Below are 27,094 nucleotides of genomic sequence, written 5' to 3'. Positions count from 1 at the left end.
GCTGGACCTGAAAACAATGCTGTGTTCTCCCACAGCGGCGCTGAGACGGGCTGCGGCCAAATGACTCAATTCAAACACGGCGCTTCAAATTGGATGGTTATGTGAAGCTGTCAGAAGAAGGAATCCAGGGAGAAAATTAGTATCACAACAATGCCACAGTTTATTTTAGCCTTTATTTCAACACCTTAGTTGTACAGTTGTACCTCTATCATATCATTTATCAGTATATATTTTATTTAATTTTAAACAAAACTTTATATTCATAAATATAAATATATACATATATCTATGCATGTATATGTATATATATATATATATAATCTCTGCATACTATTCTCATACTGTATGTTGTCATATTCATTATGCATTTGACTAGACCTAAAATATTCCTTTAAATTATAGTATGTGATGCTTTCTACACTACTGCTCAGTCCTTTGAGTTCTCACGAGAGCATCCATCATGTCATAGCACTGAGGCAGCTGAGCATGAGACTACAGTGTCATCGTTTTTACTCACACGGAGAGAATATGCGTTAGCTAATGTGTGTCGGCCTCACCGGGGCCACAGCAGTATAGAAAGCACTTACAGAAAACCCGAAATGAAAACGAAGCGTCAAAGATTGTGTCCACACTACTGGAAGACAGAGATCTTAAAAATGTTTACATAACTAATATTATCTTTATTATACTATATGTTATAATTGTCATTGTTGTTACATACAGATCTATAAATGATGTGTTGTTGCCTTACAGTTAGAGTCACTGCAGGAAATTGCTGAACTGGTGTTCGTGTGTCCATCTCTGTGCATTATACAGAATTTACTGTCACCGACAAACAATTAGGTTTTAGCCTTTGTCTTTGAGGGTTTGTGTGGAAAATGGAGCCGCTTGGATTGTCAACGAGAGAGAAAACATCAGTGTTTTCTGTCTATTATAAATATGTCTCTGAAAAGGCATTAGAAAGAGAAAAGTGTACGTCGGGGGGGCATTGGCACCAATGCAGGTTGACAAACACACACGCACAAAATCAGCAACACAGACTCACGGAGGCTGAAGACTGAGGTGAGGCAGACGTGGAAGTGGTGAAAAGCCCTTTTTTGATCACTGCACCTGCTGCGTGAGCGCGCACGGTTAACACGGCGCCGCCAAAGTGGACCGAGCCCACCCTCCACCCGTGCTGTGCCCACGAAACGCCAATGTCATGGGACAAAAGAAAATGTGCAGGTTGAAATGACACCAGACTCTTTCCATCTCTGATCTACTTCACAACAACATCTTCTCAGCATTTGTATGTCCTCATATTCACATAATATAAATACCCTGACCGGTTTGAAATGAATGATTGCGACCACTTGGTACAAAACAAATGGCTCTATACTGAATCTCCTTTAACATGTAAGATATAGTCAGTGCTCGCAAAGTACATACATACAAAGCTTATTGGGGGGTCCTTTGGAGGAGTATAGCAAATATAAAAAGAATACTATAGCTGTATATAACTGGTTTCTGTCAGCATTTACAAACAAAACCCATGTCTCGTCTGCGTGAAGCTACAAAACGGATGTTGGGAGCAGAAACATTTTGGGGTTTTCAGCAGCAACTTTGCGACTTTTCCTTGAACCCAGGCGGAGGTTTTCCTCGGCGCAGCTATGCAGCAGATGGTGCCGGAATCCGTCTGTCGGCGCGCGAAAGGAACTGTGTGTGCGTGTGTGTGTGTGTGTATAGGTGTTTGTGTTTTACAGCACAGAACTGGGGTTTAATTAAATGCATGTCCATCAAAAGTTCTAACATATAGTTTCAGTTGAAGATTGTCATTTTTGAAATAATAGTATTAAATCCTTCGTACACTTTCTCGACCAGTAAACGTCATGTAGAGGTTTTCACTACACGTGTAGCAGATTTAAGACAACACTCTCCTCATATCCAGCATTTAGTTGATGTCCGCTGTTCTTCTCTTGTACATCTTCTATTATTGTTCATCTTTCAATTAGTTTTCCCTCTTTCTTTCATCTCTATATCACCCCGTCACCGTGTCAGTCTGTGTCTCGGGGAGAAGTAGTGACATGCAAAGGAGAGAGCCGCCTAGGAAGAGAAGGAGGGCAAATCAAAGAATAGGAATGGATGGAAATGAAATGAAGATGGATAAAATAGATTATTACCGGGAAAGGGAAAGATGGGAAAACTTATCAAATAATAAGACTCTAATAAAGAAGAGGGATGATCCAGCTAACTTGCAGAAACTCTGGCGCTTCCTTTGAGCTTTAGACGCTGCCTCGGTTTGTCCCAGAGTCTCTACGTCTTCCCTCACCTGTCAGTGAGTTTCTTCAGCGCCCTCTCGATGTTCATGCGGTGTCCGACGCGTGTCACCCCCAGGTCCAAGAAGTCGTCCTTGGTGAGCGAAGGGAGGTGCGATCCGTCGATCTCATTGTCTATAAAACGCTCCCGGTGTTCACCCAGGTTTAGGTAAGCCAGCCAGTCTGCCACGTCGTACTTGGTCCAGTAGGGCAGCGGCTTAACGGCGAAGGGTTTGGCTGGTGGAGGAGGAGTGAGATGGGGATAATTCAGGCAAGATGGACTAGGGGGCAAGTGCAAAGGGGAGGAGGCCCCAGAGAGAAAATGAGTGGGGGACATAGAGCGGGACACAAGTAAAGGGTTTGGACTTTGTATGCCAGATGGGGAGAACAGGGGAGGTGTTGAAGCCTTGTAGGTGTCACCAAGGGATATGCCTGGAGATGGAGGAGTAAGGGGCCCAGGGAAGTCGAAAGGATTGCTGTAGACAGGTGTGCTGGGAAGAATGGGAAGAGAGGAAGGTCTGGGAGGTGTGGGGTTTGGTTGCTCGGTGTTATAAATAAGAGGACTCGGAGCTCGGCGCCGGGAGACTGCAGACCGCTCCTTTGTGGGACTGCACTGGAAATCAAAAGTCTGCCTTCGCATCTTGGATCGATGCTTCGGTGATGTTGGATACGGGCAGTAGGTCGGGGAATGGGGAGGGTGCGAATGCACCGGGGATGAAGGCATCTGTGGAGACGGGGAGCGGGTCCAGTTGCGCTGAACTGGTACTTGAGGGGAGGGGGAGACGGACGGGGTGGCCGACAGGTTCGGCGTCAGGATCTGACGATGCTGCGGGGAGGAAGTGGGTAACGGCGAGGTGGAGCGCCCGGAAGGGGGGCTGTGAAATGCATCGGTGAAATCCGCTGAGTACCTGCAAGACACAGAGCGGACATGTCAACTTTGGTTAGAGGGAGCCAGACGTTCTATCTTAATACAAGCGACGGAAGACACACCTGTGCATGGTGGGTGATTTGGGAGCGTGACCCCAGTCGTCCATGCTCTTCATGCTACTCATCTGTTGCAGTTTGGAGCTTAGTTCATTAATGATACTGGCCTTTACGCCTGAAAGAGGCGAATGCAGCCTGCGGCCCTCCAAAACCATGCTAGGCCTCTGGACTCCTCCCCCGTGCTCATGTTCCTCAACCTCCCCCCAGGTCAGCGACCGAGCGTCCATAGGCCTCTCTAAGCAGGCAGCGAGGGCCGAGCTAAAGCCGTCCTCCATTTTGTCTCGACTTTGCTTACACTTCCTTTCATCTAGGAGAGCTCCATCTAACCTGGCATCTTCCGGGTTGGTTTGTCTGTGCAACTGCAGAGGAGCAGGGTTGGTGCTGTTCTGCCTACGTAACGCTACAGATGAGACCCTCCCTCCCCCCTCCTTGTAATGAGTCATCTTTGGAAACACGGGGTTTGCCAGTTTGGCACTGTGCACCTCATATATTTGCCCACCTGAGTAGGTTGTGCAAGAATCCTGATGTTCACCGCCTTTCTCTCCCTCTCCTAGGACCCCTCCCCTCTCTCCCCTCAGCCCCAGCATTTCTAAATGGTGGTCGCTACTGCTATGACTGTCCAGCTCCTCAATACCAGAGTCTACCACAGTATCTTGCCAGTCTCCACTCTTAGGCGTACCTGTAGTGTGATGTGAGTGGTCAGCAGCTTTGCCCCCCGTGCTGAGGCCAGCTTTGGGCCCAGCCATGGTAATGCTGTATTCAAATGAAGCTGGTGAGATCGTGGTGGTGGTGGCGGCAGCAGTAGCGGTCATGGTAGTGGTAGCATAGGTCATGGTGGTGGTGAGGGCAGCTGTGCCTCTGTCCTGCGCTGGGGGGTGACCACCTACCGAGTGGTCGTTGGGACCGCTGTAATAGGGATGAGGCTGGGACACGGGCTGAGGTCTGTGTAGTGATGTCGGAGGCAGAGCAGAAGCGGAGGTGGTGTTGGTGGAGGAAGGGGGAAATATCTGTGGGGATGGATAAGACGGGGAAAAAGCTGACTGCGTAAGGTTGGCGACTTCGCTGTCGTAAGACGTGAGGCTGGAGGCGGCAGAGTCACCACCCTGTGGAGAGGCTTGGGCAGTCGAGGACTTGGGAGACGGAAGAGGGGGCGGAGGGGGTGGAGCAGCAGCAGAGTGCTGACTTGGGTGCTGATGTTGCTGATGAGACGCCTGGATTCTCTCTCTCTTGCCATTAGCAAACTGTAGAGGAGGAGGCAGGGGATCTGCAAAGACAAACTCATCATCTGCATCTACTGACGGAGCTGGTGGAGGGAGAACCATCAGTCCCAGACCTCCACCTGCTCCTGCCCTTTGCTCTCCCATAGCGTCTTGTGTCTGAGCCGGGGCTGTGGGGACGGTGTACTGTGGGATGTAGCTGGTGTTTGGAGCACTTTCCATCTGCAGAAAAGAAGGTCTGCGGGGTGCGGGCTGAGCTGGAGGTGGAGGAGGCTGTATGGGTGGAGCAGACCGAGCGTCGTACACCTCCTTGTCTCTTTCTCGCTCCCTGGGGCTCTGTGGGTAATACTGGGTTGAATACTGACTGTTTCTGTCCTCGGAAAAGCGAACTCTAAGACCCTCCCTAGGTCCTCCCTCCTTTTCTCTGTCCATTCTCTCCCCACCTCCTCCCAAACGTAAAATCCTTGGTGACTGTGGCCGACTCAGGGATGCAGGCGAGGTGGTGGTGGTGGGAGAGCTCAGGTGGAGGGACACTGGAGAATTGTAGGTTGATTGTGTAGGGGTTGCGAAGAGAGAAGGGGTTGGGGTCTGAACCGGGGTGGGGAACGACCCAACTGTGGACAACTGCCGACCAAAGTGCCTGTCCTCTCTGCGAGTCTTGTGGTCATCCTTAAGGGCTCTTTCTCTTGCAGCCAGGGCTAAGCCGAGTGGGGAGGAGGGGTCCAGAACCTTCCCCGTCAGCGGGTGAATAAAGGTAGTAGCCGGCTGAGCGCCGTACATGGAGGGGGCCGACTTTGGCTGTCCATCCTGACTGAGGACAGGGGAGGAATACTCTGGCAGGCCAAAGGCTGGGGGCATGCTGCTGGAGTAGTTGATGTAGTTGTCTCCAGAAAACATGCCCTCATCTATAGACTTGGAGGGTCGAAGTCGTGGGGCGGGCACCTCCATTTGGGAGCCCTGTAGAGGTTGGATTCGGGGTCCTGTTGGTCCTGCTCCCTCGCCCACGCCTCCCCCGGCTTCTCCCTGGATGTCCTCCTCGGACGAGAGGAAGAACGACGCGCTCTTCCTTCGCATCTCCCTAAAACGCTCCCGTTCTCGCCGCGCGCCCCCTCCCCCGGTCGCCGTGCCGAACGTCGACGTGTATTCCAAGTTGTCCGAGATCTGCTGCGAGGAAACCGGCGGCGCAGCGGTCGACGACGCCATGGGGCTGGCTGTGGGGGGCTGGGGCGGCGAGGGGGTGAGAGGCGAGGGCAGGTTGGCGTTGAGGCTGTCCGGGCCGGCGTCGGCCGATGTCTGGTCCCCGGCGTCTTGGGAGGGCTCCGCCTCCATGCTGCTGCCCTGGCTGCTCCGCCCGCTGCTGCTGGTGGAGGGGGCTTTAACAATGATGGTGGGGATGGGGATGGAGCTCTTCTCCTTGGCCGTGCCCCCCTTCCCCCGGTGCTGCCGCAGGCCGTCTTCCACCTTGGACTGCTTCATCAGCGCCCCTCGGCCGCCCCTCCTGGCCGCCCCCCTGCCAACCCCTCCCCCCTGCTGGTTGGCCATGTGCGTGTGTTGCGGCTGCGCTTGCTGGGCCTTCGGCTTCGCACTTGTAGGCGGCGTAGCACTGCTGTAGCCTCTCCTTAACCCCCCCATCTTGCCCCCACCTCTCCTGGGCGCCTCCTGCTCTCTGCCACATAGTCCTTCCGACTGTCTTCGGAGGGTGGGCACCATAACCTGCTGGCTCATCCCACCGGGGACTCCCCTCTCCCAGCCTGCTTGAGTAGGATGCACTTGTTGGGAGTGGAACTGGAAATGGGTTTGAGAGACAGAGGGTATGGGCATAGCCGGGCCTCTGCCAGGATGAGGTCCTGCAGATAGAGGGGGCTCTGGTGCAGAGGTGTTGGGGGGTGGGGGGATTTCCTCTGGCCCTGGCACCGACAGGCTGCGAGCCAGCTTCATAGCAGGTGGGTGGAGGTATTGCCTTTCCTCCTCTGTTACGCCTAAACACAACAACATTAGCATTTAACAACACACACTCCCCCTGATCTGCTAAAGTCTGTCAAACAATGAATATTGTTACCGATAGATTTTTGCCGCATCATGACCGCATGCTGAGGACCGTGGCCCGGTTGGAAATGAGCTTGGTTGTAGCCAAAGCCGGGCCCAGGCTGCACCAAGCTCACAGAAGCCTGCTGCTCATAGGGTTGCTTCAGGTGTTGGGGCACCATTTAAAAAAAAAAGAAAAAGAACAAAGAAGGACTTGAAAGCGAGTGAAGTCAGGAGATGAAGGATTTACACACCGGTACACAAAGCGATACAGGAGAAGCAGTCGGTCTGCGTTTTACCAGGCAACAGAGCATAAATGAACGGGCACAACCTGACTCATGGTTAAACAAATGTTTTGGTGTGGGTGGTACATTGTCAATCATTTTCTTTAAAGTGCAGGGCGAGGGCAGCAGACCACACAGATATGAAATATACAGACCAAGTTGATTTATTTTTTTCTAGCATTAGTCACTTCCTTGACTGGATATGTCCTGCAGTCTAATCTGTTAAAGTGATATCACCGCTCTAGGAAAAGGCTATGCAGAGTCTGTCATCTTTTACACCTTGCCCAACTCCTACTAAACGTACTAAAAGTACCTCATTTGCAACAATGCTTTTGCTCCGGTCCCTCTTTCCCCCGTGACCTCTCTGGCCCTGGTTGTCTGATGTAATGGTGTGCTGGGCAGCAGCCAGGATTTCGTCCAGTTTATCTAGAGCGAAGACACGAGGAGCACAGGCAACGGGTTTCAACCGAGCCCAAACAACCCTCAAGGATTTTTAAAGAACAAAGTTGCAGCACGAGACGAGTGATTTCTCACTTAGTGCCATCTGATAGACTGTCCTCTTCTTATCGGGGCCCTGAGACGACTCGTATTCTGAAAAGGAGGAGAAAAAAGGTGCATCAAACAGGCGGGACTTTTAATTAAAGCTCCGAGGCTGATGGGGGTAACGATAAAGCCTGATATTCACCTGCTTTCTTTTTCCACGGAGAGGCTGCTGCAGCATACGTAATGGGTGAAGCAGACATTAGTTGTGTTTATAGCTGCTGTGTAGTCATGTGTGCAAAGCAAATAAAAGGATGAGGTACATACTAAAACATGTGATGGCGTGAATGCTGATGTGATGGGACGGATGGTGATGGGGACACAAAAGATAATGACAGTACACATGAGGCTCCCACCTTTGTCCACTGTGCAGCACATGGGATTCAGAAGGAAAGAAAAGAGCTGTGACTTTAAAACATCAAAAAATCAAAGGACTAGTTTCTCATCAAATTCGGTTGAATTTCTAACTCATTTGTAAAAGAAAAACTACATCATCTTTAGATTTTCTCTCTCCATCATCTTACCCATGTCCTCCAGCTCTGATGTCATTGACTTGGAGCGCAGGGCGATGGCGGGAGGAGTCAGCCTCTTGGTCTGCTGTGGAGCTGCCAAGAGAATCCGGCCAAACACCGGCCTAATGTTTAGCGTTCACACATAAACACGCGGTCCCCAACGATAACCATATGGCAACGGGCTTTTAGGCTGAAGTAAACATGCAATCAGCCTCGCGTCGCGTCATAAACACAGGATGGAAGCATCACACGCTTGCCTCTCTTCCGAGCCGTGTCCTCCAGTTCGGGGTTCCGGGCGACCATCACCACCTTCACCATCAGGCTGTTGCCGCCCTGTCGGATCATGTTGACCACCTGCCGGTGGCCAACTTTCACTACGTTCTGGCCGTTAACCTGCAACACGCGGAGACAGGGGCATCGATCTCATATCAGGAAAATAGTTTTTCTTTCAAGACATATTACAGTCGCCTGGATGGTTGCACCACCAACTCAGGCAGCGGCTGCAGTAAATCACAGCTACAAAGGCTTGGGCAGCTATAAAGTGACTCATATTAGGTTGAATACTAATTAGCTGTATGTGTCAGCCTTAATAAAGGTTTGACAATCACCATTTATGGAACAGAGTTCTCTGCGCAACCTACTGGAACTTTTAAAAGGAACAAAATGACCAGAAAGTGCCTGAGCTGCTCGTGTGTCACAGACAAGTTGTTCCACCTACAGTCGCTCCTCACGTCTCAGACTCAGAAAAGCTTCCTAGAGAATAGCAGCTGAATTAGCATAACGCTATGCTCGCGTCGTCTCCTTTATTCCTCTGAATAACGCTTGGCAGCGGCGTCGGTAAGTAAAAGTGGCAAAGTGATTATGTAAAGCCAAACGATGACGCAGGTCGTACGCGTCGTACGCGCGCTCGGCCAAAAATAACGGCGACGACGAGCGAAAAGCGCCGGGTTGCGCGCCGACGTGAGTGCGACGTTCGCGGGAGCGTACCTCGATGAGGAAGTCGCCCATCCTCAGGCCGGCCCTCCATGCCACTCCTCCCTCATCCACAGACTCCAGGTACTGCAGAGCAGGAAAAGCTGGCGTCGGGGTGAACTCCTCTATGGGAGTCTGAGCTGGAGGGGGGTTAAAAGGGTGAGCGTGAGTAGATCAGGGGGGACTAGAGCACGAAACCCAAACCTACAGAGGCTGAGGAGAGTTTTGAAGGTGAGGCTCACCTTTGGCTCCCCTAAGCACAAAGCCAAAGCCCTCATTGTCTTTCTTCTGTAGGAGCACTGTCTTCTCCTTAATGATGTAGTCACTAAGAAGGGGCAGAGGACGTAAAGAGAGACACGAGCTTGAAGATGGCTTGTGACTTATATATATGCAGTATATATATTTATAACCCGCTACTGTCATGCAAATAATGTATTTTGTAAAACACATGAAATGGCGCTGCAGCAAAAGATGGTTTGGTGAATGTCACACAGGCGGTTCTGGTGGGAAGAGGCGTCTATGACATGGATTTCTATACTAATTCTTCGCGGCTGATGCACACTTGGCAACTCAACCCCCCCAAAAAATAAAAACTTCCAAAGACGCCCAGATCACAGTGCCTCTGGCAGGATCCTGCTTCACGTCCTCCAGCACGCCGCTACTAGTCACGCGTGACACTTCCAATCGTACACGCCAAGACGTCGGACGGGACTCTAATCTCCTCCGAACGGGCCTCGTGCAGCCTGGGACGCCGGCAACAGCAATGGCAGGCATTAGTGATGCAATCGCATTAGGAGACAGAGAGCAGCGCATCAAGCGTCCCAGGAAGCACCTTCATTATTCCATTATCATGTCTGGGACTGGTGGCCAAGCTGCTTCATAACTCTTCTAATATAGAGCCGCTTAAACAGACTCCACACAGCCACATCTCATGACTCATTTCTGGACTTGACTTTCTAACAATGTCAGTTCACCCCGGTGCTGTCGGGGAGCCCGGGGCTGGAGCAGAGCTGTATGATATCATAGAAATTCCAGATATTTCTTTCCCGGGCCTGCTGGTTTTTGTGTTGGTTTTGCGCCTCTCAGCTTAACTCGAACCGACAGCCCAGCTGTAATCAAATCAAAAGAATTGGATTTCCTCGACAGGTTCAAGTGTGAGCGAATGGGACTTGTAGCCTAGTTGAAGAGCAGGTGTTTTTATAGTGATGGCTGGACACGGAATCAGAAAATCATGCAGGATAATGCCGTCTAGGTAAACTCCAATGTAATTTCCACTGGGAATAAGGATTTTATTACTTTCCTCTGTAAACGGGAAGCCTGGGTGTTTAAAACGTGGCCTTCTCAAACCCAATGAAAATGACACCAAACCAAGTATTTGTCGTCTCAACCTAAACCTGGTCTCGCGCATCCAGGTGTTGTTTCGTCAGTTTCATAAAATCTGCCTCCGCCCCTCGCGAAACCAAACCTCCACCCACACGTACAGTATATACAGCAACGACATTAACACAGTGCTTTTATATTTCACGCCGCCTCCTGCTGTACAGAATGGAGTTCGGCGCGCGTGCGGCGGCCGACAGGCCCGAAGAATCCGACTTCGACACCAAGCCGTAACTTTAGCGCCGAACAGACGACTGCTAGTTTCCCCTACTGAGGTCCGTCCCTTGTGTGTTCTCCATCAATGTTACTGTTTCGCCAACGCACAGCCGCCTTCCAGCCATCTGCTCCTCACACCTCATTCCTTTTTCTCTCTCTCTCTCACCCTGTCAACCATCATGCTTTCCCTCTCCGAGGATCAAAGGAACATGGAGTGGGTGGACGGTTCCGCCGCGCTCCCTCGTCCGTCCTCTGCAACAAGGGGGGGGAACGTGTCCGGCGGTGGTCCCTCGGGCACCAGGACTTACTGTCGCCGGCTTGATGCTTTACAACCTATTGGGCCGGTCTGTTGCCCCGACTGACTGCTATGGCCCGACCATGAAAAGCACAAACGCCCCGGCTTAATAGCTACTAGCTAGTAGGACACCGTCCCTGTGAACTGGCTGCCATGGAGCTGGAAGCCTACGAGAGACCAGAGTTATTATGTACCCTCCTGAGTCATCCTCTCTTCTATCCACAATTACTGGGAACGAAAGGCTTTGTTTTAACCATTCACCTGCTGAACGTATGCAGATAGACAGGCGATTGTTGGGGGGGGGGGGGTTGATGGGGGTCGATGCCCATCCACCAGACAGATGTTAGTGACACACGCTGTGGATGCAGATGGATGAAAAAGACAGATGTTCCCACTGCAATCATGCACTATGATGTATATACACTTAATATATATCACTCAGTGTATAGTCACACACACACACACACACACACACACACACACACACACACACACACACACACACACACACACACACAGAGAGAAATGACCGGTGTCTCCAATGAGGACACTGACAAACCTCAGCCACCACTTTTCTCACTCATTCACATTTATCCATCATAACGCAACGTATCAGTTAATGACACAACGAGACACACGGAAATATGGGACGTGACATCGCTTTGAGGGAACAGGGATCCTGATGAATGGAGGATATCTGCTTAAAGGAATCATGACTCAAAGAGAATGAAATACACCCACACTGTCTGACTGAAATGCATCAATATGTGCTACCTTTCACGCGCTAACACACGCACACAGCGCTCAGAGACACGGGAGGAAGACACAGAAATAAACATGCGGCGGAGTCTCCATTCAATAGCTGCGTCCCACTGATTCACATGCAGAGGAAGGAGGGAAAAAAAATCAAATTTAAGACGCACGCATGCACGCACACTCAGAGACACACGCACGGAATACATAGCTTATTAGTCTGTCTTGGAAAAGGCACGGCCTCTCAGTAGCATCATCTACCTCTCCCCTCTCTCCATTGTCCTCTCCTCACATCCATAGCCAGCCAATGAATGAGGAAACAGCCGCTACCTGTAAATGAACCACACGCTCCTGTTTCTGGGGCCCAGTGACGGCCACGAAGAAGAGAGGGAGAGAGAGAAATCTCTCTCTCCGCATCCCCCCATTGCCATGTCCCCCCCGCCTCTCTCTCGCTCGCTCGCTCCCCCTCTCTCTCTTTTGCGCGCGCGCGCGCTACATCGCCTCCTCCCCGCCTCCCGGTCCTCCAGCGAGAGCTCAGTCGAAGAAAGCCGCGAGAGTGGAAGAGAGAGAGAGAGAGAGAGAGAGAGAGAGAGAGAGAGAGAGAGCGAGAGTGGAAGAGAGAGAGAGAGAGAGAGAGAGAGAGAGAGAGAGAGCGAGAGTGGAAGAGAGAGAGAGAGAGAGAGAGCGAGAGTGGAAGAGAGAGAGAGAGAGAGCGAGAGTGGAAGAGAGAGAGAGAGAGAGAGGAAGAGAGAGAGAGAGAGAGCGCGCGTTGATCTGCACCCCGCACACTTCAGACTAGAGAAAGAAAGACAGAGACGCAGCGACAGGAAGACAATAGTAGATTATCACAACAGGCTGAGTGTGTGCTGGTGGACGACAGTCATAAAATAGAGGGAGAGGAGAGATGCATTTCAGGACGAGATGGGGGATGGGAATAAAGCAGCAGAACAGACAGAGAGAGGGAGAAAGCTCATATTTGCTTATCCACAGACTGGTGTATCACAGATATACTAACAGCTGATTCCCACCCTGGATTTACTTACACACACACTCGCCAACTTGCCAACTCCTCGCTCGCCGCCAAAGCGGAGCTGTCATCGCCGCCACGCCAACAAACACGCCCCCCTCTCCCATCTCGCGCTCTCTCTCAAACAGTAATTGACATTCTCCCAAATGCCTAGCTGCAGTGAGGGAACATGATCTGGATCACCTCACTCTTAATTGAGCACCACTTCACCACAGCGCCGCAATTACACTTAACCAACTTAACGCGGATAATGCAACCCCAGCGGCTGCTGCTTCCATTTAAAACACAAGCGAAGCCTTCGCGGGTGATGCAATCTGCGGCCGTAAAGTGACGACTAGCGAAGACGCTAGCAATCAGCCTCCTCGTGACTCATCAGCGCGAGCGCATAACGCGAGGGTATTTGCGCGTAACGCTCGGGTTTTTTTTTTTATTTCCGGCGCGGGAGCAAAGGCTGGTGTGGCGCGTGCACGCGCGCGGAGGTGTCAAGGGAGCAAACTCCCGCCGCTGCGGCCAAGAAGGGGCCTCGCGGGAAGCGACACGCGGCAAACACACAGACAGGATGTGGGAGGACGCGGCGGGTGTCACGCGGTGAGGAACCCGCCGAGGCCCGTCCATGAAACACAGCTTCACCTTTAAACACATTCAGCATTTCAGACCGACGCTGGTCCGTCTCGTCTTTACATTACCTGGGGCCCTCGGTGCCGTCATAGGCTCCGACGGTGACATTGCGGAAGAGCTTCCTCTTGGCTTTGTCGCTCCGCGTCTCTGCAAAGCACATGGACGCAAAACACATGCTGAGCTTCCATCACGACACCGCCTTGCTAGCTTTTTTCTAGAAGTGTGGCAGCACGAGGCACAAGTTCATCAGACACGTTTGACACTTGCTTGGGTCTTCATTGGTTTTCTGACTGGATGAAACGGTGCGGCTGTGAAATTAGAACCGACTGTAAACAAGCTTGTGACATGTGACATGGGAGTTACAGTGACTTAAAGGATATCGGCGTCCTGAGGGAGTAAGTAAACCATTTACCAGAATGCCCTTCCCTCCAGCATGTCTAATACGGCTAATGAAATATCACCTAAATGATTTCAATCTATGCAGCAACAGTTCAAAAAGATTAAAAAAGGAAAGCTGAAATCTTCAGTGTTTCTACATATTACAGCAAAATTTTAAAAAGAGAGAGTGTATTTTTAAAACACCAACATAAAGGTGAAGCGTCGACTTTTTTCATACCTGATCGATTGTCTTTGCCGAGAGCCGCCACCTCTTCCACGCAGTCTGAAGGGAACCAGCCGGTGCGACCTTTAACTGTGCCCTCCCAGTACCCCCCCTCTCCCACACTCAGCACTGAGAGAGGCCAACACACAGGCACAGTTAGAGTGGCAGACACCCGCCTCCTCTCCCACACCTCCCTCACCCGCCATCACGCATAGGTACATTCTGATCAATGTACAATCCTCCTTGTGCAATTAGGCATCATGCTTTCTTTTACTTCTGACTTCCTGTCACCTTTAACTTTGTCCCCTTTGCTGAGGGACAGCTCCCTGTCTCCGGCGGCCGAGTGGGCCCGAGTGGCCACGTACACCCGCCCCGGCACTGCGCTGTACATGCGCTTCACCTGACCTCCCCCGCTGCCCGCCGAGGTTGCCCTGCAGACAGAGGGGGGAGGGAGGGGGGAGGCAGAGTCACTCGCAAAGCCGTGAGGTAGGACTGTGGAAAACGCAACGAGACAAAACGAGACGCCAGGCAACTCGCCCCGGCTAGTTCAGAGACAGTCAGTGGCTGAGTCATGCTAAGCCGTCATAGCGGCGCATGCTAAAGTCGTGTTCTCTGTCAGTCAGTACACGCAGTATATCACAAAGAATTACATAATCATGCAGCATAATAGATGCCATTTACTGCAGTAAACAATTTATTATGTGCTAATAGGGGACTCTAGAGGGAATGTGAGGAAGGAGGACCCTTTAAATGTGTTGATGGCTGCAGTAAGGTTCACAGGACTCTTGCGTTCGCGTGTCCAGTTAGCTGCTGCCTTTCTACCGCTTTGCTCCTAAGCCCAGCGGAGCTCGTCTATTCATGTTGGGCCGACGGACAACAATGCCCACCGGCTCCACGCCTCGAATTCACGACACGCCTGCAGACAGAAATAGCAGCTGGTATGCAGCGGAGACGCGAAGGGTTGCTTCCCCGTAACTGGAGGTTAGCGACCCCTGGCTGATAGTGGACCTCGCCAGGCTCCCTCTCCTTCATGTAAGCTGTGACCACCGCTCTTACCCGTGTCGGCCTCGTGGCTGCCGATGCCTCTCCTCGGTGTCGCTTTGGCCTCCTCCCCTTCCTCTGGATGGGGACCGGGTGCGGGTTCTGGGGCTGCTGGAGCTTCTCATGCCTATGGAGGCCCTGCGCTGGGCCTGTAGGAACACACCAGGCGCCATTTTAAAGCAGATGTGCAGCAGACAAGTTCATTATGAGACTGGTAGATCCAACAAGTACCTGTCCGGGGTTGGGATTGGTTCCAGCCTTGATGGGCAACCCCAGGGGGTCCGACTGGGTCATGGTGTTATCGCTGTTGGCTCGCAGCAGAGGGTGGGAGTGAAGCGAGGGAAGAGGCAGCGTGTGGGAACTCTCTCTTCTCTTAGGAACATACTTTGGAGATTCCAAAAAGGGCACTGAAGACGGAGATGCGAGGCGTTAGGGTGAGGCGTTAGGGTGAGGGAGCAGCAGACAGCGTGAGAGGAAGTAAACATTATGACGCTATTCAGAAAAATAGAAGCAAATAGGAGTGCTATGGGTAAAAATAAATGTGGCTGAACAGTCTGACATGAAAACATACCTACGTCCGAATCTTTGTGGTTCTTCAGAAGTTCCCCGAGTTCAAAGTGACCAGACATTACAGCAAGCTGCAAACACACCGTCTCAGAATTGTCTAGTTCCATTTCAGGCTTGTGAGCAGGCGGATCAGATGAAACGTTGAAGCGTTTACCTGAAAAGGGGTTTGACCGTGCTTGTTCTTGGCCTCTTTATTGGCTCCCCTGTACAGGAGAACGCGGACACAGCTCTCCTGCTCATTCAGAGGGGCAAAGGCTCAATTAACACCTTCAGAAAACGTCCTCTCAAGCTGTTCCTCTGACCCATCTGGTCCCATACTCGCCTTGTTGTACAGGGCCGAAATGTGAAGTGCGGTGTTTCCTGAGGCGTTTTGAGACGTGGTGTCTGCTCCGTAAAACAGCAGATGCTCCAAGTGCTGGGCAAAGCCGTTCTGACAAGCCTTGTGATTGCAACACACGCCGATAGAGCGTCAGTTTGAAAATATAAAGACAGAGAAATGTTAACGTGAAGGGGGGTAATTTCATAGACAGGGCCGTTTGAGAAGAGAGCTAAGAAAAGGGGCAGAATACAGTAAGAGACACAAGAATTACAAAGAGAAAAGGAAGGGAATGTTTTCTATCCACATTTAGATCCATAATTACTGCTACAGAAAAACAGGTCAGAGCCAATTACATTGCACCATGGTGGAAAAGAAAAGAGACAAAAAACATAAAAACAACAAAAAAGGAGCCTTCAGCAGCCTGAGAGGTTTCCTCATATTTTTCTGCAGCGACTAAAATATCACAAGATACGAACAAAGTAAAGAAAGAAACCAAAATAAAATACCATGACAACCAGCTCACAGCGCAAACGCAAATGCCCCAGAATGCCAGCGAGACGCGAATGCAGGCAACGCACCCATATCTACAGTAAGATACTGTGATATCAGGTGGATTCAGCTCTAGGAGGGTGAGAACTGAGGAGCTTTATGAGCGGCCTGGTCGCTATCAGCTGGGATGAAGGATACCTTATGTATTTCTTCCATTCCAAACTCCTCTTCATCCCTGCGCTATGGAAAGAGAGAGGGAGGAGAGAGAGTGGAGATGAGTGAGGAAGGCCGGGAGGAGATGGCAGGGAGAGACTGAGGGCGACGGGGGGGTATTTGTACAGCGCTGACGTGCGTGCATGGAGACAAAGACCAGCGAGGCTCCGCCAGAAAATATGAAAGGAAACCGTTGGACCGACGGATACTGGGACGGGCCGACTACCTGGTGACTCTCGTCCCAGCCGTTCTCGTCCCTCGTCCCCAACTTTGCCCGGTAGTAGAGCAGGGTCTCGCAGCAGGAGGTGTCGCCCCCTGCCAGTACAGTGTGGTACAGCGGGGTCAGGCCACAGCGGTCTTTATAGTCCGGAGACGCCCCCAGGGACAGGAGGGCCTGGCGGGAGGAGAGCATTGTGAATGGCCGTGGCGGCTGCGAGCCGCTCCCCATCGGTTCCACCATCCTCACCATCAGCCCGCCGGGGTTGTGGGCCCGCACGGCTTTGTGCAGCGGCGTCAGGCCGTCCCGGGTCCTGAAGTCCAAGTGAGCCCCTCCCTGGACCAGCACCCTGATGCCGTCCAGCGACAGGCCGGACTGCATGGCCACGGAGAGCGGGGTCTCTGTTGGGGTTGGGGGAGGGGGGGGGGGGGGGGGACACGTGTTTGAGTGAACCCTAGAACAGCGAGCGCTGCCGTGTGACAAACCCACCTCCGTTGTCAGGGTCGTGGAAATTTGGATCCAGACCTTTATCCAGGATTTTTGCCATTTTCTCTATTGCTCCAGTCTGAACGTAATCCAGGAACTTCTTCAGACTGGCCTAAAAGAGGCCAAGGTGTGAGTGAGGAGGAACGACTGGGGAGCACGGGGCATGTTTTGAAAGAGCAGAAATACCTTTGAGCTGAGCTTGGCGAGAGCCTTCTCATCCAGATTAGTCTGCTTATAAACTCTGGTTTTGTATCTAAACTGAGGAGCAGAAAAAGATATGTGTGAAAACCGTGAATCATCTCACTGCATCACAGTTCAGCTGATCAGCACAGGGCATATAGAGACAATAACAACAACGTCGCTAATTGTGCTGTGATTCACATGGCGCTGTTCATTATGAGCATTTGAAACTCAGAAGCAGAGCTGGGAATAAAAATGAGATTAAAGCCTGATTTGCATTCAAACACATGAAGAAAGGGGTTGAATTGGTGTAAACAATCACCAACAATATGGATTCACTGATTCAAAATTCATTACCCGTGCCATAAACACTGCATATGCAGACGATGTGTCTGCAGGGCACAAGCATGTTCTGAGTCAGTGATGTGAACCGTGTGGTGTGATACTGTAAGCCGCACCCAGCACTTCAACAGTAACAGCGCCTTGGCCACTAGAGGGCGCTGTGGGACCATTATATTACAGCAGGCAAACTTCATATTGATGCCATTTATCAACCCAGATCCCAAAAAGTGGAAAACATAATTTGACAGTCACATAATATTGATAATTTAATTAAAATAATTGTTTTTGAGGGATATGGAGATAAAAATATTATTGTAGAGGGAGCATTAGTGATGTCTCCATACCTCCAGATAAGGCACTCCCTTCTCAAAGGACTGTGCGTACTCCCTCAGGGCCCGCTCCTCCTCCAGGAACTTGGCGTCCTGTCCGTCTCCCGCCGGAAGGAAGAGGCCGTAGTTGTAGACGTCCCACAGCGACTCGGTGAGGGAGCAGATGATCTGCTGCTTGGCGTGCCACACGGTGCAGTCCTGGTCAAACTGGAGACATCTCTGACAGACACAGCGGCCAAAACAGCGTCGGTCAGGTCATTATTTTACGTGGTAGAAATACTAGAGAGCACTCAAAGTCACTGACACGGGCTTGTAAATATAAAACATGTCCTCCCTGTGATGGTCATTCCAGCCGAACCACTTAGTCTGATGTTATTATTCAATGATGTGGTACGACTGTTTCAACATAAGTTGGAGGATGATAAATGCATGAGAATGTGACGCAGGCAGAATATGAATGCGCCTCGTCTGAATAATTAATCACATGCCACATTCATGGAACCAAGTTGACTTATTCAACGCTACCAGGAGCTCTGGGCTTTATTTCCACGCCACTGTTTTCTCCTTACTTGTAAAAAAAAAAAAAGGAGTGAAGATTTTATAGTGGAATAAATATTTCCCTTTGGTTCTGTTCGTCTTTGATCTCTTTATGCATTATGTCAGATCTGCACCACGATCCGGACTGAAAAAACAAGTCTAGTTTGGAGAGAAAATTGTCTCTGGCATCTCACTGGGTGTGTGTGTGTGTGTGTGTGTGTGTGTGTGTGTGTGTGTGTGTGTGTGTGTGTGTGTGTGTGTGTGTGTGTGTGTGTGTGTGTGTGTGTGTGTGATTCACCAGAGGCTCCCCAAACACACATCTCAGATGTGTTCTGTGTACGCACTGTGCCCAGCTTGATTTCACGCTGATTCCTGCACTGCCTATTTCCTCGTATTATCCCATTTTCTCAGCATTTCCAGATCACCTTCCTCGTCCCTTTTCTTATTAGAGTCTGGAGCCGGAGGACGGAGCTGGAGTGGGAACAGGGTGTTAACAGCGGGGCTCAGGGCTAAACGAGATGTTTGTGTCCGCGCTCTCGTTCCGTTCCACAGAACTCAGAGTACAAACTGCACAGCTCAGCACACTCCCCGTGCCCCCCCTCGCCCCCCACCCTCCACCCAGCGAGCCCCCTCCCTCCACAGCTCCCCCACTAAGATGCAGTAGTTGATAGTGTAGCTAACTCCATTGGCATGGCAACCAGTTCATTAGTGTAGGCAGGCGCCCGTTGCCGTAGCAATGTCTTGGTGGTCCCCGGGAGGTAAACCACATGATGAGGATGTGTGTGTGTGTGTGTGTGTGTGTGTGTGTGTGTGTGTGTGTGTGTGTGTGTGTGTGTGTGTGTGTGTGTGTGCAGGCTTATAAGCGAGTTATGGAGCAGTCGAGAGTGTGTGTGTGTGTGTTCCTATGGGATTGCAGTTGTGTACTAGTGTGTGTATTTGTGATTGGCTCTCCCTGGGAGAGGGCTCTAATGTAATGTATAGTGTATATTATAGTTTGAGGTCTTTCTGCCAGCACCAGTCTCCGTGCGGGAGCACGATTGACTCCCTGACTGTTCTTGGTAAATGCATACATCCTCCTTGTTACTTATTCCCTCCACAGCCCTATTTTCATAACTTCCTCGCTCTCTCTCTTTAAGTAGCTCCTGCCATTCACTCCCCGTTGTGAAACCCTCAGCATTAACTTCGATAAGCTTTCACGTAGAAGAAAGCCCACAGACACGGCGCTCGCGTATTATTTCCTTTTCCGAGTCGCTCGCCTCCCCAGCTCTCCCCAAACTCATTAAAAACCCATTAGATAATTAGCAATTACTGTTTTATTGAGGGCATATCAGCTGACACCGGGAACAGTCGGCGTGTTCTGGGAGACAGGAGTGGGGAGCGGGAGTCACAGCGGGCCGGGCCGTTCTCACCTGGAAATGGTGTTTGTGGCTGGACAATTCTCACCTGCCGCCACCGGACGCACGGGACCTGCCACAAGTGTGAAGTGATACAAACGTCAGGTTGGGAAACTAATCACGGCCGGACCCGACCTGAGGCAGACGCCTGCACGGTTCTGCTGCTCGACGCGGGTCAAACCCCACGTTCCTCTCGGGGCCTGTGAGACGTCTACAGTGTGAGATCTACTTGTACAGCTCGTCTGTAGTGTTTTAATAGCAAAGTAAAACAGCTACAGATGCAAAGAGGCTGGACTTTGGCTTTTAGGAGGTCATTCCCTCAGTTACTGGTGTAAAGCAGCCTGACATTCCTGTTTGTCAAATGGAAGTCTTCTCTCTCTGAGGAGCGAATACCTGCGAGACTCGGCTTGAACCAATTCCTCATTTGGAAAGACCTCATGCCCCGTTTGGGAAGTTTTATTCTAGTAACTGGAATTTCTAAAAGTTTGATACAACTTTTCTCCTCAAGGTCTGATTCAGGCTCATGGTCGTGGCTTCGTGGTGTGGCTGGTGCGGACGGACACCTACCGTTTGTTTGATGTCAGGGATCCCGACCCGAAACACCATCATGGTGAGGAAGGCGTCCTCCAGCGGCGCCGCCGTGGTCATGCTGCGCTCCATTGGGGCCCGTCTTTTCTGGAGGGCGTTCAGTCCCGGGTGGTGAGGCTGCTGATTGGCTGCGATCAAATTCTGCTGTTTACTGGCTGCGTGGTGATAAAGCGGGACGTGACCGGCCGTGTAGGGGATTCCCCGGCTGCCCAGAAGGCCGGGCCTGAACGGCCGCTCTGCCCTCTGTCTGCCCACCACAATGGCTGCCGGTTTCATGGCGTCGCCGCCCTTGCCTTCCCAGGACTGTCGTCCCCCCGTCATCTCCCTCTCCTCCAGACCCTCTAACACTCCATTCTCCGTGTCTCGTCCCCGGTCCCCTTCCCCGTTCTCTCCTGCCTGCTCCTCTTCCTCCTCCTCATCCTCTCCGTCTTTGTCATCCTGACCGGGATAAAAGTGCTCGTTATTTCCCAGCATCCTTTTCTGTGCAGGGGTCACTGCAGAGAGGGCTGAGTGACATAGCTGTCATGAGGACAAAACATGGCTATCCCATGAGACCGGCGCCATCCTTAGAAACATGCTGTGGGGAAACAGGTAGAGAAGGAAGTAAACGTTGGTCATTTGACACTTGGCATCACACTGATGGAGTGAGCTTAAAATTAGAATGTGTGTTATCCTAGTATGTGCAATAATAGAGGATCTAGCCACCGGCGATGCTAATAAGTCCACATGTGTGAATGAGCACAGAGCTGGTCCACATTTTCCATTTAGCCACTGGGAATGCAACGGGGAATAGCAGGCTGATGAAAGGCGGGCTATATATAAACGCTGTGAATTGGCATCACAGGTTCTTTGCAGAGGAGTGCGAGTTGGATATGCAATTTAGCTTCACACGAGGTCAAGATCATTGCGACTTCCGATGATGGAGCCCGAGCTCCGTCTGAGGCGCAACCCAGGGCTAACAGCCAAATGGGAGCCTCTTAAAGGAAAACTCCACCCCCCTGATTACTCCTGCTCGCCGTGATGCTTGTGTTGCTTTTAAATCAGGTGCTGTGACTGACCCTGTACTCACTGTCAAAATTGCCCACATGCTATGAATGATTTACTAAAATTGGCAGCGTGCTGCTTGTAGGCAGAGAATTGTGAGTATACCAGTTACACTGATTTTCCCTTTATGAATGAAGTCCTGATATCAATGAATGGAGCTAAAACAATACTCTGTTTTTCAGGTGGATTTTTGCTTTAAGATCGTCTCGTTGCTAGCTGACGCCACCGTATGTTCTGTCCCGGTTCTGTGGCGAGTCGCGGCTCCGGGCGTTTGCCGCCATGCGGATCCGGGGGCCGTTGCCAGCAGCTGCGGTGATGGTGGCGAATGATGCGGGGGAATCTCCCAGCGCCTCATTGGCTGATCGGCGCTCTGAATAGCGAATGAGCTGGGAGTCTGAAACAGATGAGTTTCGCCGGAGCTCGGACGGACAGATGGAACCAATGGAGACGAGCTCAAATGAGGACACACGTCTAGAGGCGTTCGATCACAGACTAACAACATGCAAGTACATAAACAGTCGATCGGCTGTTAATAGAATATGTAAAAATATGGCACAGATGCAGGTTAAGGGGCATAAAGTGATCTATAATTTTTGACTTATCAACCTCTATCGGTGATCAAGGAACATCGACAGGTGTCTGGCTCAGCTTACAGTGGCCTGGAATTGACATAAATAATATTGTAGAGATAAGGAAGCAAGCCAATACGCAAAGATACAACATTTGATGAGTTTAGTGAGTATCACCAAGAGAACGGTTAATGCTAGAACACAATTAGGTCCCCGATGCCGGTTGAAGCTACTTTTTCGGGCCTTCTTTGTGTAAATTGCCCCAAATGCCTTCGCTTTAAAGTGAGCAGCGTTTGAGAGGCCGAGGATTCGAGCGAGCGCGCTCTGTCCACGCTTTGACGGAAGTCTGCTGGTCGAGCAGTTCTGGGTGGAAGGATTCCCCCCAGGACGCTGTGGCAGTGACAGGGCGGGACGTACGCGTCTGTCAGCGCCAGGAATTCAGACGGGCAGAAAACCACAACACACGAGACAGAATGGGTTCGACCTATGGAAAATATATTCTAGTAAGACATCGTTCCGCAAGCATGGGGAGATTAACACTATCATTCAAGTGTGTCAGCGGGGAATAGAGAGGCTTGATTTATGAACAAAGTCTCATCAAATATTGAACAACAGCGAGTCTGCACCAGGCCAGATAAGGAAGTACGCGCGAGAAGGGAAAGACGGAGGGGGCGGCGTTTGCATAGAGCGGAGTAACCAGGTCGTGGGGGTGGAGGAGGGCGAGCGGCCGAGAAGGGGGGGGGGGGCACGAAGAAGCCCGGATCGACAGGAGCAACAGTGGCTCCTGGAATCACACCTCCTCGCTCGTCCATCATGGATGTCACGGCTCATCTCGTCCTTGCACCCCCCCCCCCCCCCCCACCACCACCACCACCACCACCACCGTGACCCTCAACTACACGGTGCCACAGCGGATCAATCAGCTCCTTGGACCCGGCGCTCGCCACCATCTCTCCACATAATCTGGACCTTTTGATGGGATCAGATTAATGCTTCTAATCAGATGTTGCGCTGTTCAATGCCGCCGCCTTAAACGACTTGCTTTTAGCAGCTGCAGAACATTGCGCGGCTCTAATCATAAAGGGGCTTCTCCTCGCCTTTCGTCTGCTAATTCATAAACACACAGCACGACCTGCTGCAAAGACCTAATGGATGCTCGTATTCTTTGTTTCCTCTCCCGCGCTCACTCAGTCGCTCTCACCCTATGTAGGACAGAGCGTGTGTATAGATATATTTTCAGTGTATCGGTCCCCAGAAAGTAGAGTTGGAGATCATCCAAGGAACAGATTGTCCCACTTTAACATCCCGTGAAAGTGGAGCGGCCAAGTTGTGTCCTCTATATTCCTCTCTGCGGCTGGGCCTCTACCCTTCAGCCGCCTTCCCACCGCCAGCGACGAGGGCCGGGCGCGAGGAACGCTCCGGCACAGCGTGAATGCGATGAGTCACAACAAAGGGGGGAGAGGACGCTTGGTTTTGGGTGAACGGCGCATCGCTAGCCATCAGGTTTGGGGGTGGTGCTCTGACGCAGGAGTCTGAAGGGGAAGGCCTTTGCCTGGAGATGATAAGTGGGTCCTCCACTGCATAATGCATCAGCAAGCCATAAAAATAAACCTTAAATATATGCTTCGTTTGTCCAGCCTGCGTTTTTGTTGCTCTGATGATGGTCGTGTAGACTCTTTAGGTGCTCATCTAATCTGTGCTTGATGAAATCCAACTGCCTAATTGACCATCACGCTGTTCTTTGATTAATTTTGAAAAGGACAGATCAAAATACGAGCATTCAAGTGATACCAAGAGTTTCTGGCATCTCCCTCACAGGAAGCAGAAACTCTCTGATGTGGCCTCTCAATCACCCGCACATCTAATCAAATAACTGCTGCTAATCAGATAGTTGATGATTGGAATAATTACCTCCACCTCATTTAACAGGAAACATCCTGCTCTCCCTTCAGGTTGCACTTAAAACACATCTGTTCTGGAAAAGTGTTACGCACACAAAGAGAACCAGACCAGTCAGCCTAAGCTTGGCCGGCGGCTTCCAGCAGATCAAAGTGGGCTATCTTTCCCCTTAGACAGGATATAATTGGGTCAGAACGTGTGCCGAGGGCCTGGCGGGGTTTAAACTTGGTCGGACGGGCCTGCGGATCTTGACGCGACGCAGCTGCAGAAGCGAGCGATCCGATGCCACGGCCGAAGCTGAGCATAAGTAGTCAGACACACGGGGCGATGAGTCAAGCCGTTGGCGTGGATTTTATGGCGGGCCGTTAGCCACAGACACACGGGGCAGCGCTGACAGTTTCACTTACCTCGCACGTCCGCCGACATTAAGGCGACGCTGAGAGACAAAAGTCAACAGTGGTCTAATAAATGCGGTTAGACATGGCTGACACAGTGAGGGCCGCCCCGGTACAGCTCACACACCCACCCGCCAAACCAGAAGAGCTCTGAGCCGTTCAGCATTCACATGCACCTATGACTGGTTCACTGCTTTTATCGCTGCACACTCCAACATCTATAACCTTGAACGAATGGGGTGAGAGACCGGCGCTTGACAACACCTGTACAAAAAAAGGCGGAGGTTGAATGTTGGGCAGGAAAGGCAATTAAAGTATCAAATGGAGCTGGAAACACGCGTTTTTACCGAGACCCTTCAGATCTAAAGGGCTTCGGCACAGCCTTGAAGCGACAGCTCCGGGTCAGTTCAGGGCTCCTCGTCGCCCCCCAGTGACGTCAGCGAGGTGAGACCTGAGGTGACGCTGCTGCTTCCTCCTCTGGTGATGTTTACGTGCTTGGACACGTCCCACAACTTGTGTCGTTGTCGTGTTTAAAAGCAGCGTCTGTCCCTTTAAGCAGGCGAAAATCCGGCTCCCATACGCGTCCGTTCAGTGCAGGCTGCGACTGTATTTTGCAGTCAATCGTTTTGATGTTGTGCACTTCTCCACGAGCCTGAATGTGTGTGGAGTCTGTTTTCGTTGCTTACAGCGATTCTCCAGCACTTTCCCCCCCGGGAGAACCCCCCCCCCCCTCACGTAATGAAAAGCCTGCAGAGCCGGGGGAGCCGGTGCTGCGTTCACTGTCTTAATGAGCACAGTACGACGCGGGTAGCGCCACAATTATCCCATAGAGGTTTATTAACAGTCATATCGGAGAATCGGCTCCATAAACACGTCATTATATGTGCTTGTGTCACTTTAAACGACACACGGAGGATATGTTGCATTTCTTTGCACACGTTTGTCCTTGAATTACAAACTCGTGAATGTGTGTGCGCGCATCTTGTTTAGGTGTTCGCTTCGAACAGCGCCACACAACTGTAGCCTAGTTTAACCCTCCCGGGAGGCGGATTTAAAGCACGTGTTGCTGTGGTGTTTTACGGCTCGGAACCGACTGAGTGAAGCCGTTTCCCTTTATCGCTGCGAGCTGTCACTGGAAGTGCCGTCTCTGCGTGTCTGTCCGTCGTTGGGCTCCAGACCCTGGAGGCCCGCAGCGCTGTCACTGACCGGAAGCTTATTGGCACGCGCCCTCCGGGGCCAGATGGGAGCGGGAAACTGCGGCGTCACGTGACAGGACGGTGGCAATAAGTCGGCAGCGGCGGCAGCGGCGAGACTCGCTCCTCCAACTTAGTGGATTGTACGTCTTTCATCTTCCACTCACTCGCCTCATAATCACATTCTCCTCTGGCATTACCCACACATTACGCATCATAACTCAGCTCCTCTCTGGCTCCGAGGACGTCACCCGGCCTCCTTTTCTTCCATTATGACCAATTGTTGTGTATGCGCGGGAGCCATTAATCTTCGCGTGCCCACTCGCCTCTAAATTGCCCAGTTTGTTTATTCCCCCCTCTTTGCCAAATGAATTCCCCTCGGCGCCGCTGGAAAAAAATAATGCTTTTAAAGCCAATGTTGCCGGTTGTGCATTGCAGTGTGGAGGGCAGGTCTTAGGAGGCTGGGCAGAGTCAATTATGTTATATGCGTAGGATGAAGGGACACGAGCTGGGACGCGGCCGCGAACGCCGTCAGGCCCCGCCCCTCTCAGGAGTGTTGGCGGGGTCTCCACCTCCCCACGAGCCGAGGCCACGAGCGCTGAGAGCAGGGCAACAATTCTGACAAGTCGCAGCTGAAGAAGCCTGTGAAGTGTGGGTGTTGATGAGCTCCCATTTGATACTGCTCACCTTTCCATTTCAACACTTTTTTTTCCACCCTCTTTGAACCCGTGCATTACACTTCTGTAAGCGTTTGGGAGGTTTTAATATAGCGATTACATAAATGCAGGTTTTACATAAGCACGCGCGCTAATAGTTTCTTTTCAAGCTCCCAGACTGATCCAATGCTCATTATCGCCATCAATCATTCCTCTAGTTCTTCAGTGCAGGTATTACTGTGATTCAGAAGGTCGTCATAAACTTACAACATGAGATAAAACAAGCATTAAGTAGTTTTCATTCATTCTTTTTAAGATTAATTTGCTAATAAAATAATCAGATACGACCAAACGACTGCTGTGACTGAAGCCTGGGTGCATCACAGCAGCGCTAATCAGACTTAATGCCAGCGTGGAGTGAAACAAGCAATTACTGCAGAGCCCCCCCCCCCGCCCCCACTCCCCCCCACACCTACATAAAACGTGCGAGGCGAGCCTCGGAGGACGCTCGCGCCGCTCCGCCGGCCGCCTCCGTGACTGTCGCCCTCGCGCGTCCCCGCAGCTAAAGATCAGCGTCTGCCTTTGTGCTCCGGACGCCTTCACGTGCAGCTTTAAGGTTCAGAAGCCAGGAGCCAGAACCCCCCCCCCCCCCCTCCTCATTCGCGCGACCAACACTTTCTATCACTTTACGAGCGGCACATTTTAAGTGAATACCTTCTAGTCGGCGGTCCGGGCTCCGAAGCTCCTCTTCGCCGTGACCTCCTTCATGAAGCAGAGAGAGTGAAAAAAGGCTCGGGGTTTGCAAAAAATCACCCAAAAAGTGAGACGTGCCCGTTGTCTTTTACAATCTACAATCTCAGTGGTGCCTCCCACTCTCTTGACATGTACAACGGTGTGAACCAGCCCGATTCACTGTGAACA

General features: G+C 51.4%; 1 protein-coding gene across 1 annotated transcript; it reads right to left on the bottom strand.

Moving 5' to 3' along the window:
* Positions 1–136: 136 nt before the first annotated feature.
* On the bottom strand, positions 137–22,850 carry LOC114845691 (SH3 and multiple ankyrin repeat domains protein 1-like). Its single transcript, XM_055504643.1, has 27 exons — positions 20,397–22,850; positions 17,914–18,117; positions 17,234–17,305; positions 17,051–17,159; positions 16,811–16,962; positions 16,571–16,738; positions 16,330–16,371; positions 15,646–15,762; positions 15,478–15,555; positions 15,328–15,394; positions 14,988–15,163; positions 14,772–14,905; positions 14,007–14,146; positions 13,731–13,844; positions 13,183–13,261; positions 9,071–9,153; positions 8,844–8,968; positions 8,114–8,249; positions 7,869–7,949; positions 7,701–7,709; positions 7,490–7,516; positions 7,339–7,395; positions 7,118–7,230; positions 6,555–6,681; positions 3,285–6,474; positions 2,309–3,202; positions 137–2,082 (listed from the first exon to the last, which is right to left on the bottom strand). The coding sequence occupies exons 1-27, from the start codon at positions 20,889–20,891 to the stop codon at positions 2,034–2,036; spliced, it is 7,038 nt and encodes a 2,345-aa protein (XP_055360618.1). The 5' UTR covers positions 20,892–22,850; the 3' UTR covers positions 137–2,033.
* Positions 22,851–27,094: the final 4,244 nt, after the last annotated feature.

This window comes from Betta splendens, chromosome 19 (genome assembly GCF_900634795.4).
Source record: "Betta splendens chromosome 19, fBetSpl5.4, whole genome shotgun sequence".
In the NCBI taxonomy this organism is placed as follows: Eukaryota; Metazoa; Chordata; class Actinopteri; order Anabantiformes; family Osphronemidae; genus Betta; species Betta splendens.
Note: the sequence above shows the minus strand (reverse complement) of the source record. Positions and strands in the feature narration are given on the sequence as shown.

What these genes read in the sequence shown, in the direction of transcription:
- LOC114845691 (XM_055504643.1), bottom strand. Translation starts at nt 20,891, where the DNA reads ATGCTGGGAAATAACGAGCACTTTTATCCCGGTCAGGATGACAAAGAC. An exon ending in AGGGAGTGCCTTATCTGGAG is followed by an intron (nt 17,306 to 17,913) that starts GTATGGAGACAT and finishes TCTGCTCCTCAG; the next exon opens with TTTAGATACAAAACCAGAGT. An exon ending in ACAACCCCGGCGGGCTGATG is followed by an intron (nt 16,739 to 16,810) that starts GTGAGGATGGTG and finishes TCCTCCCGCCAG; the next exon opens with GCCCTCCTGTCCCTGGGGGC.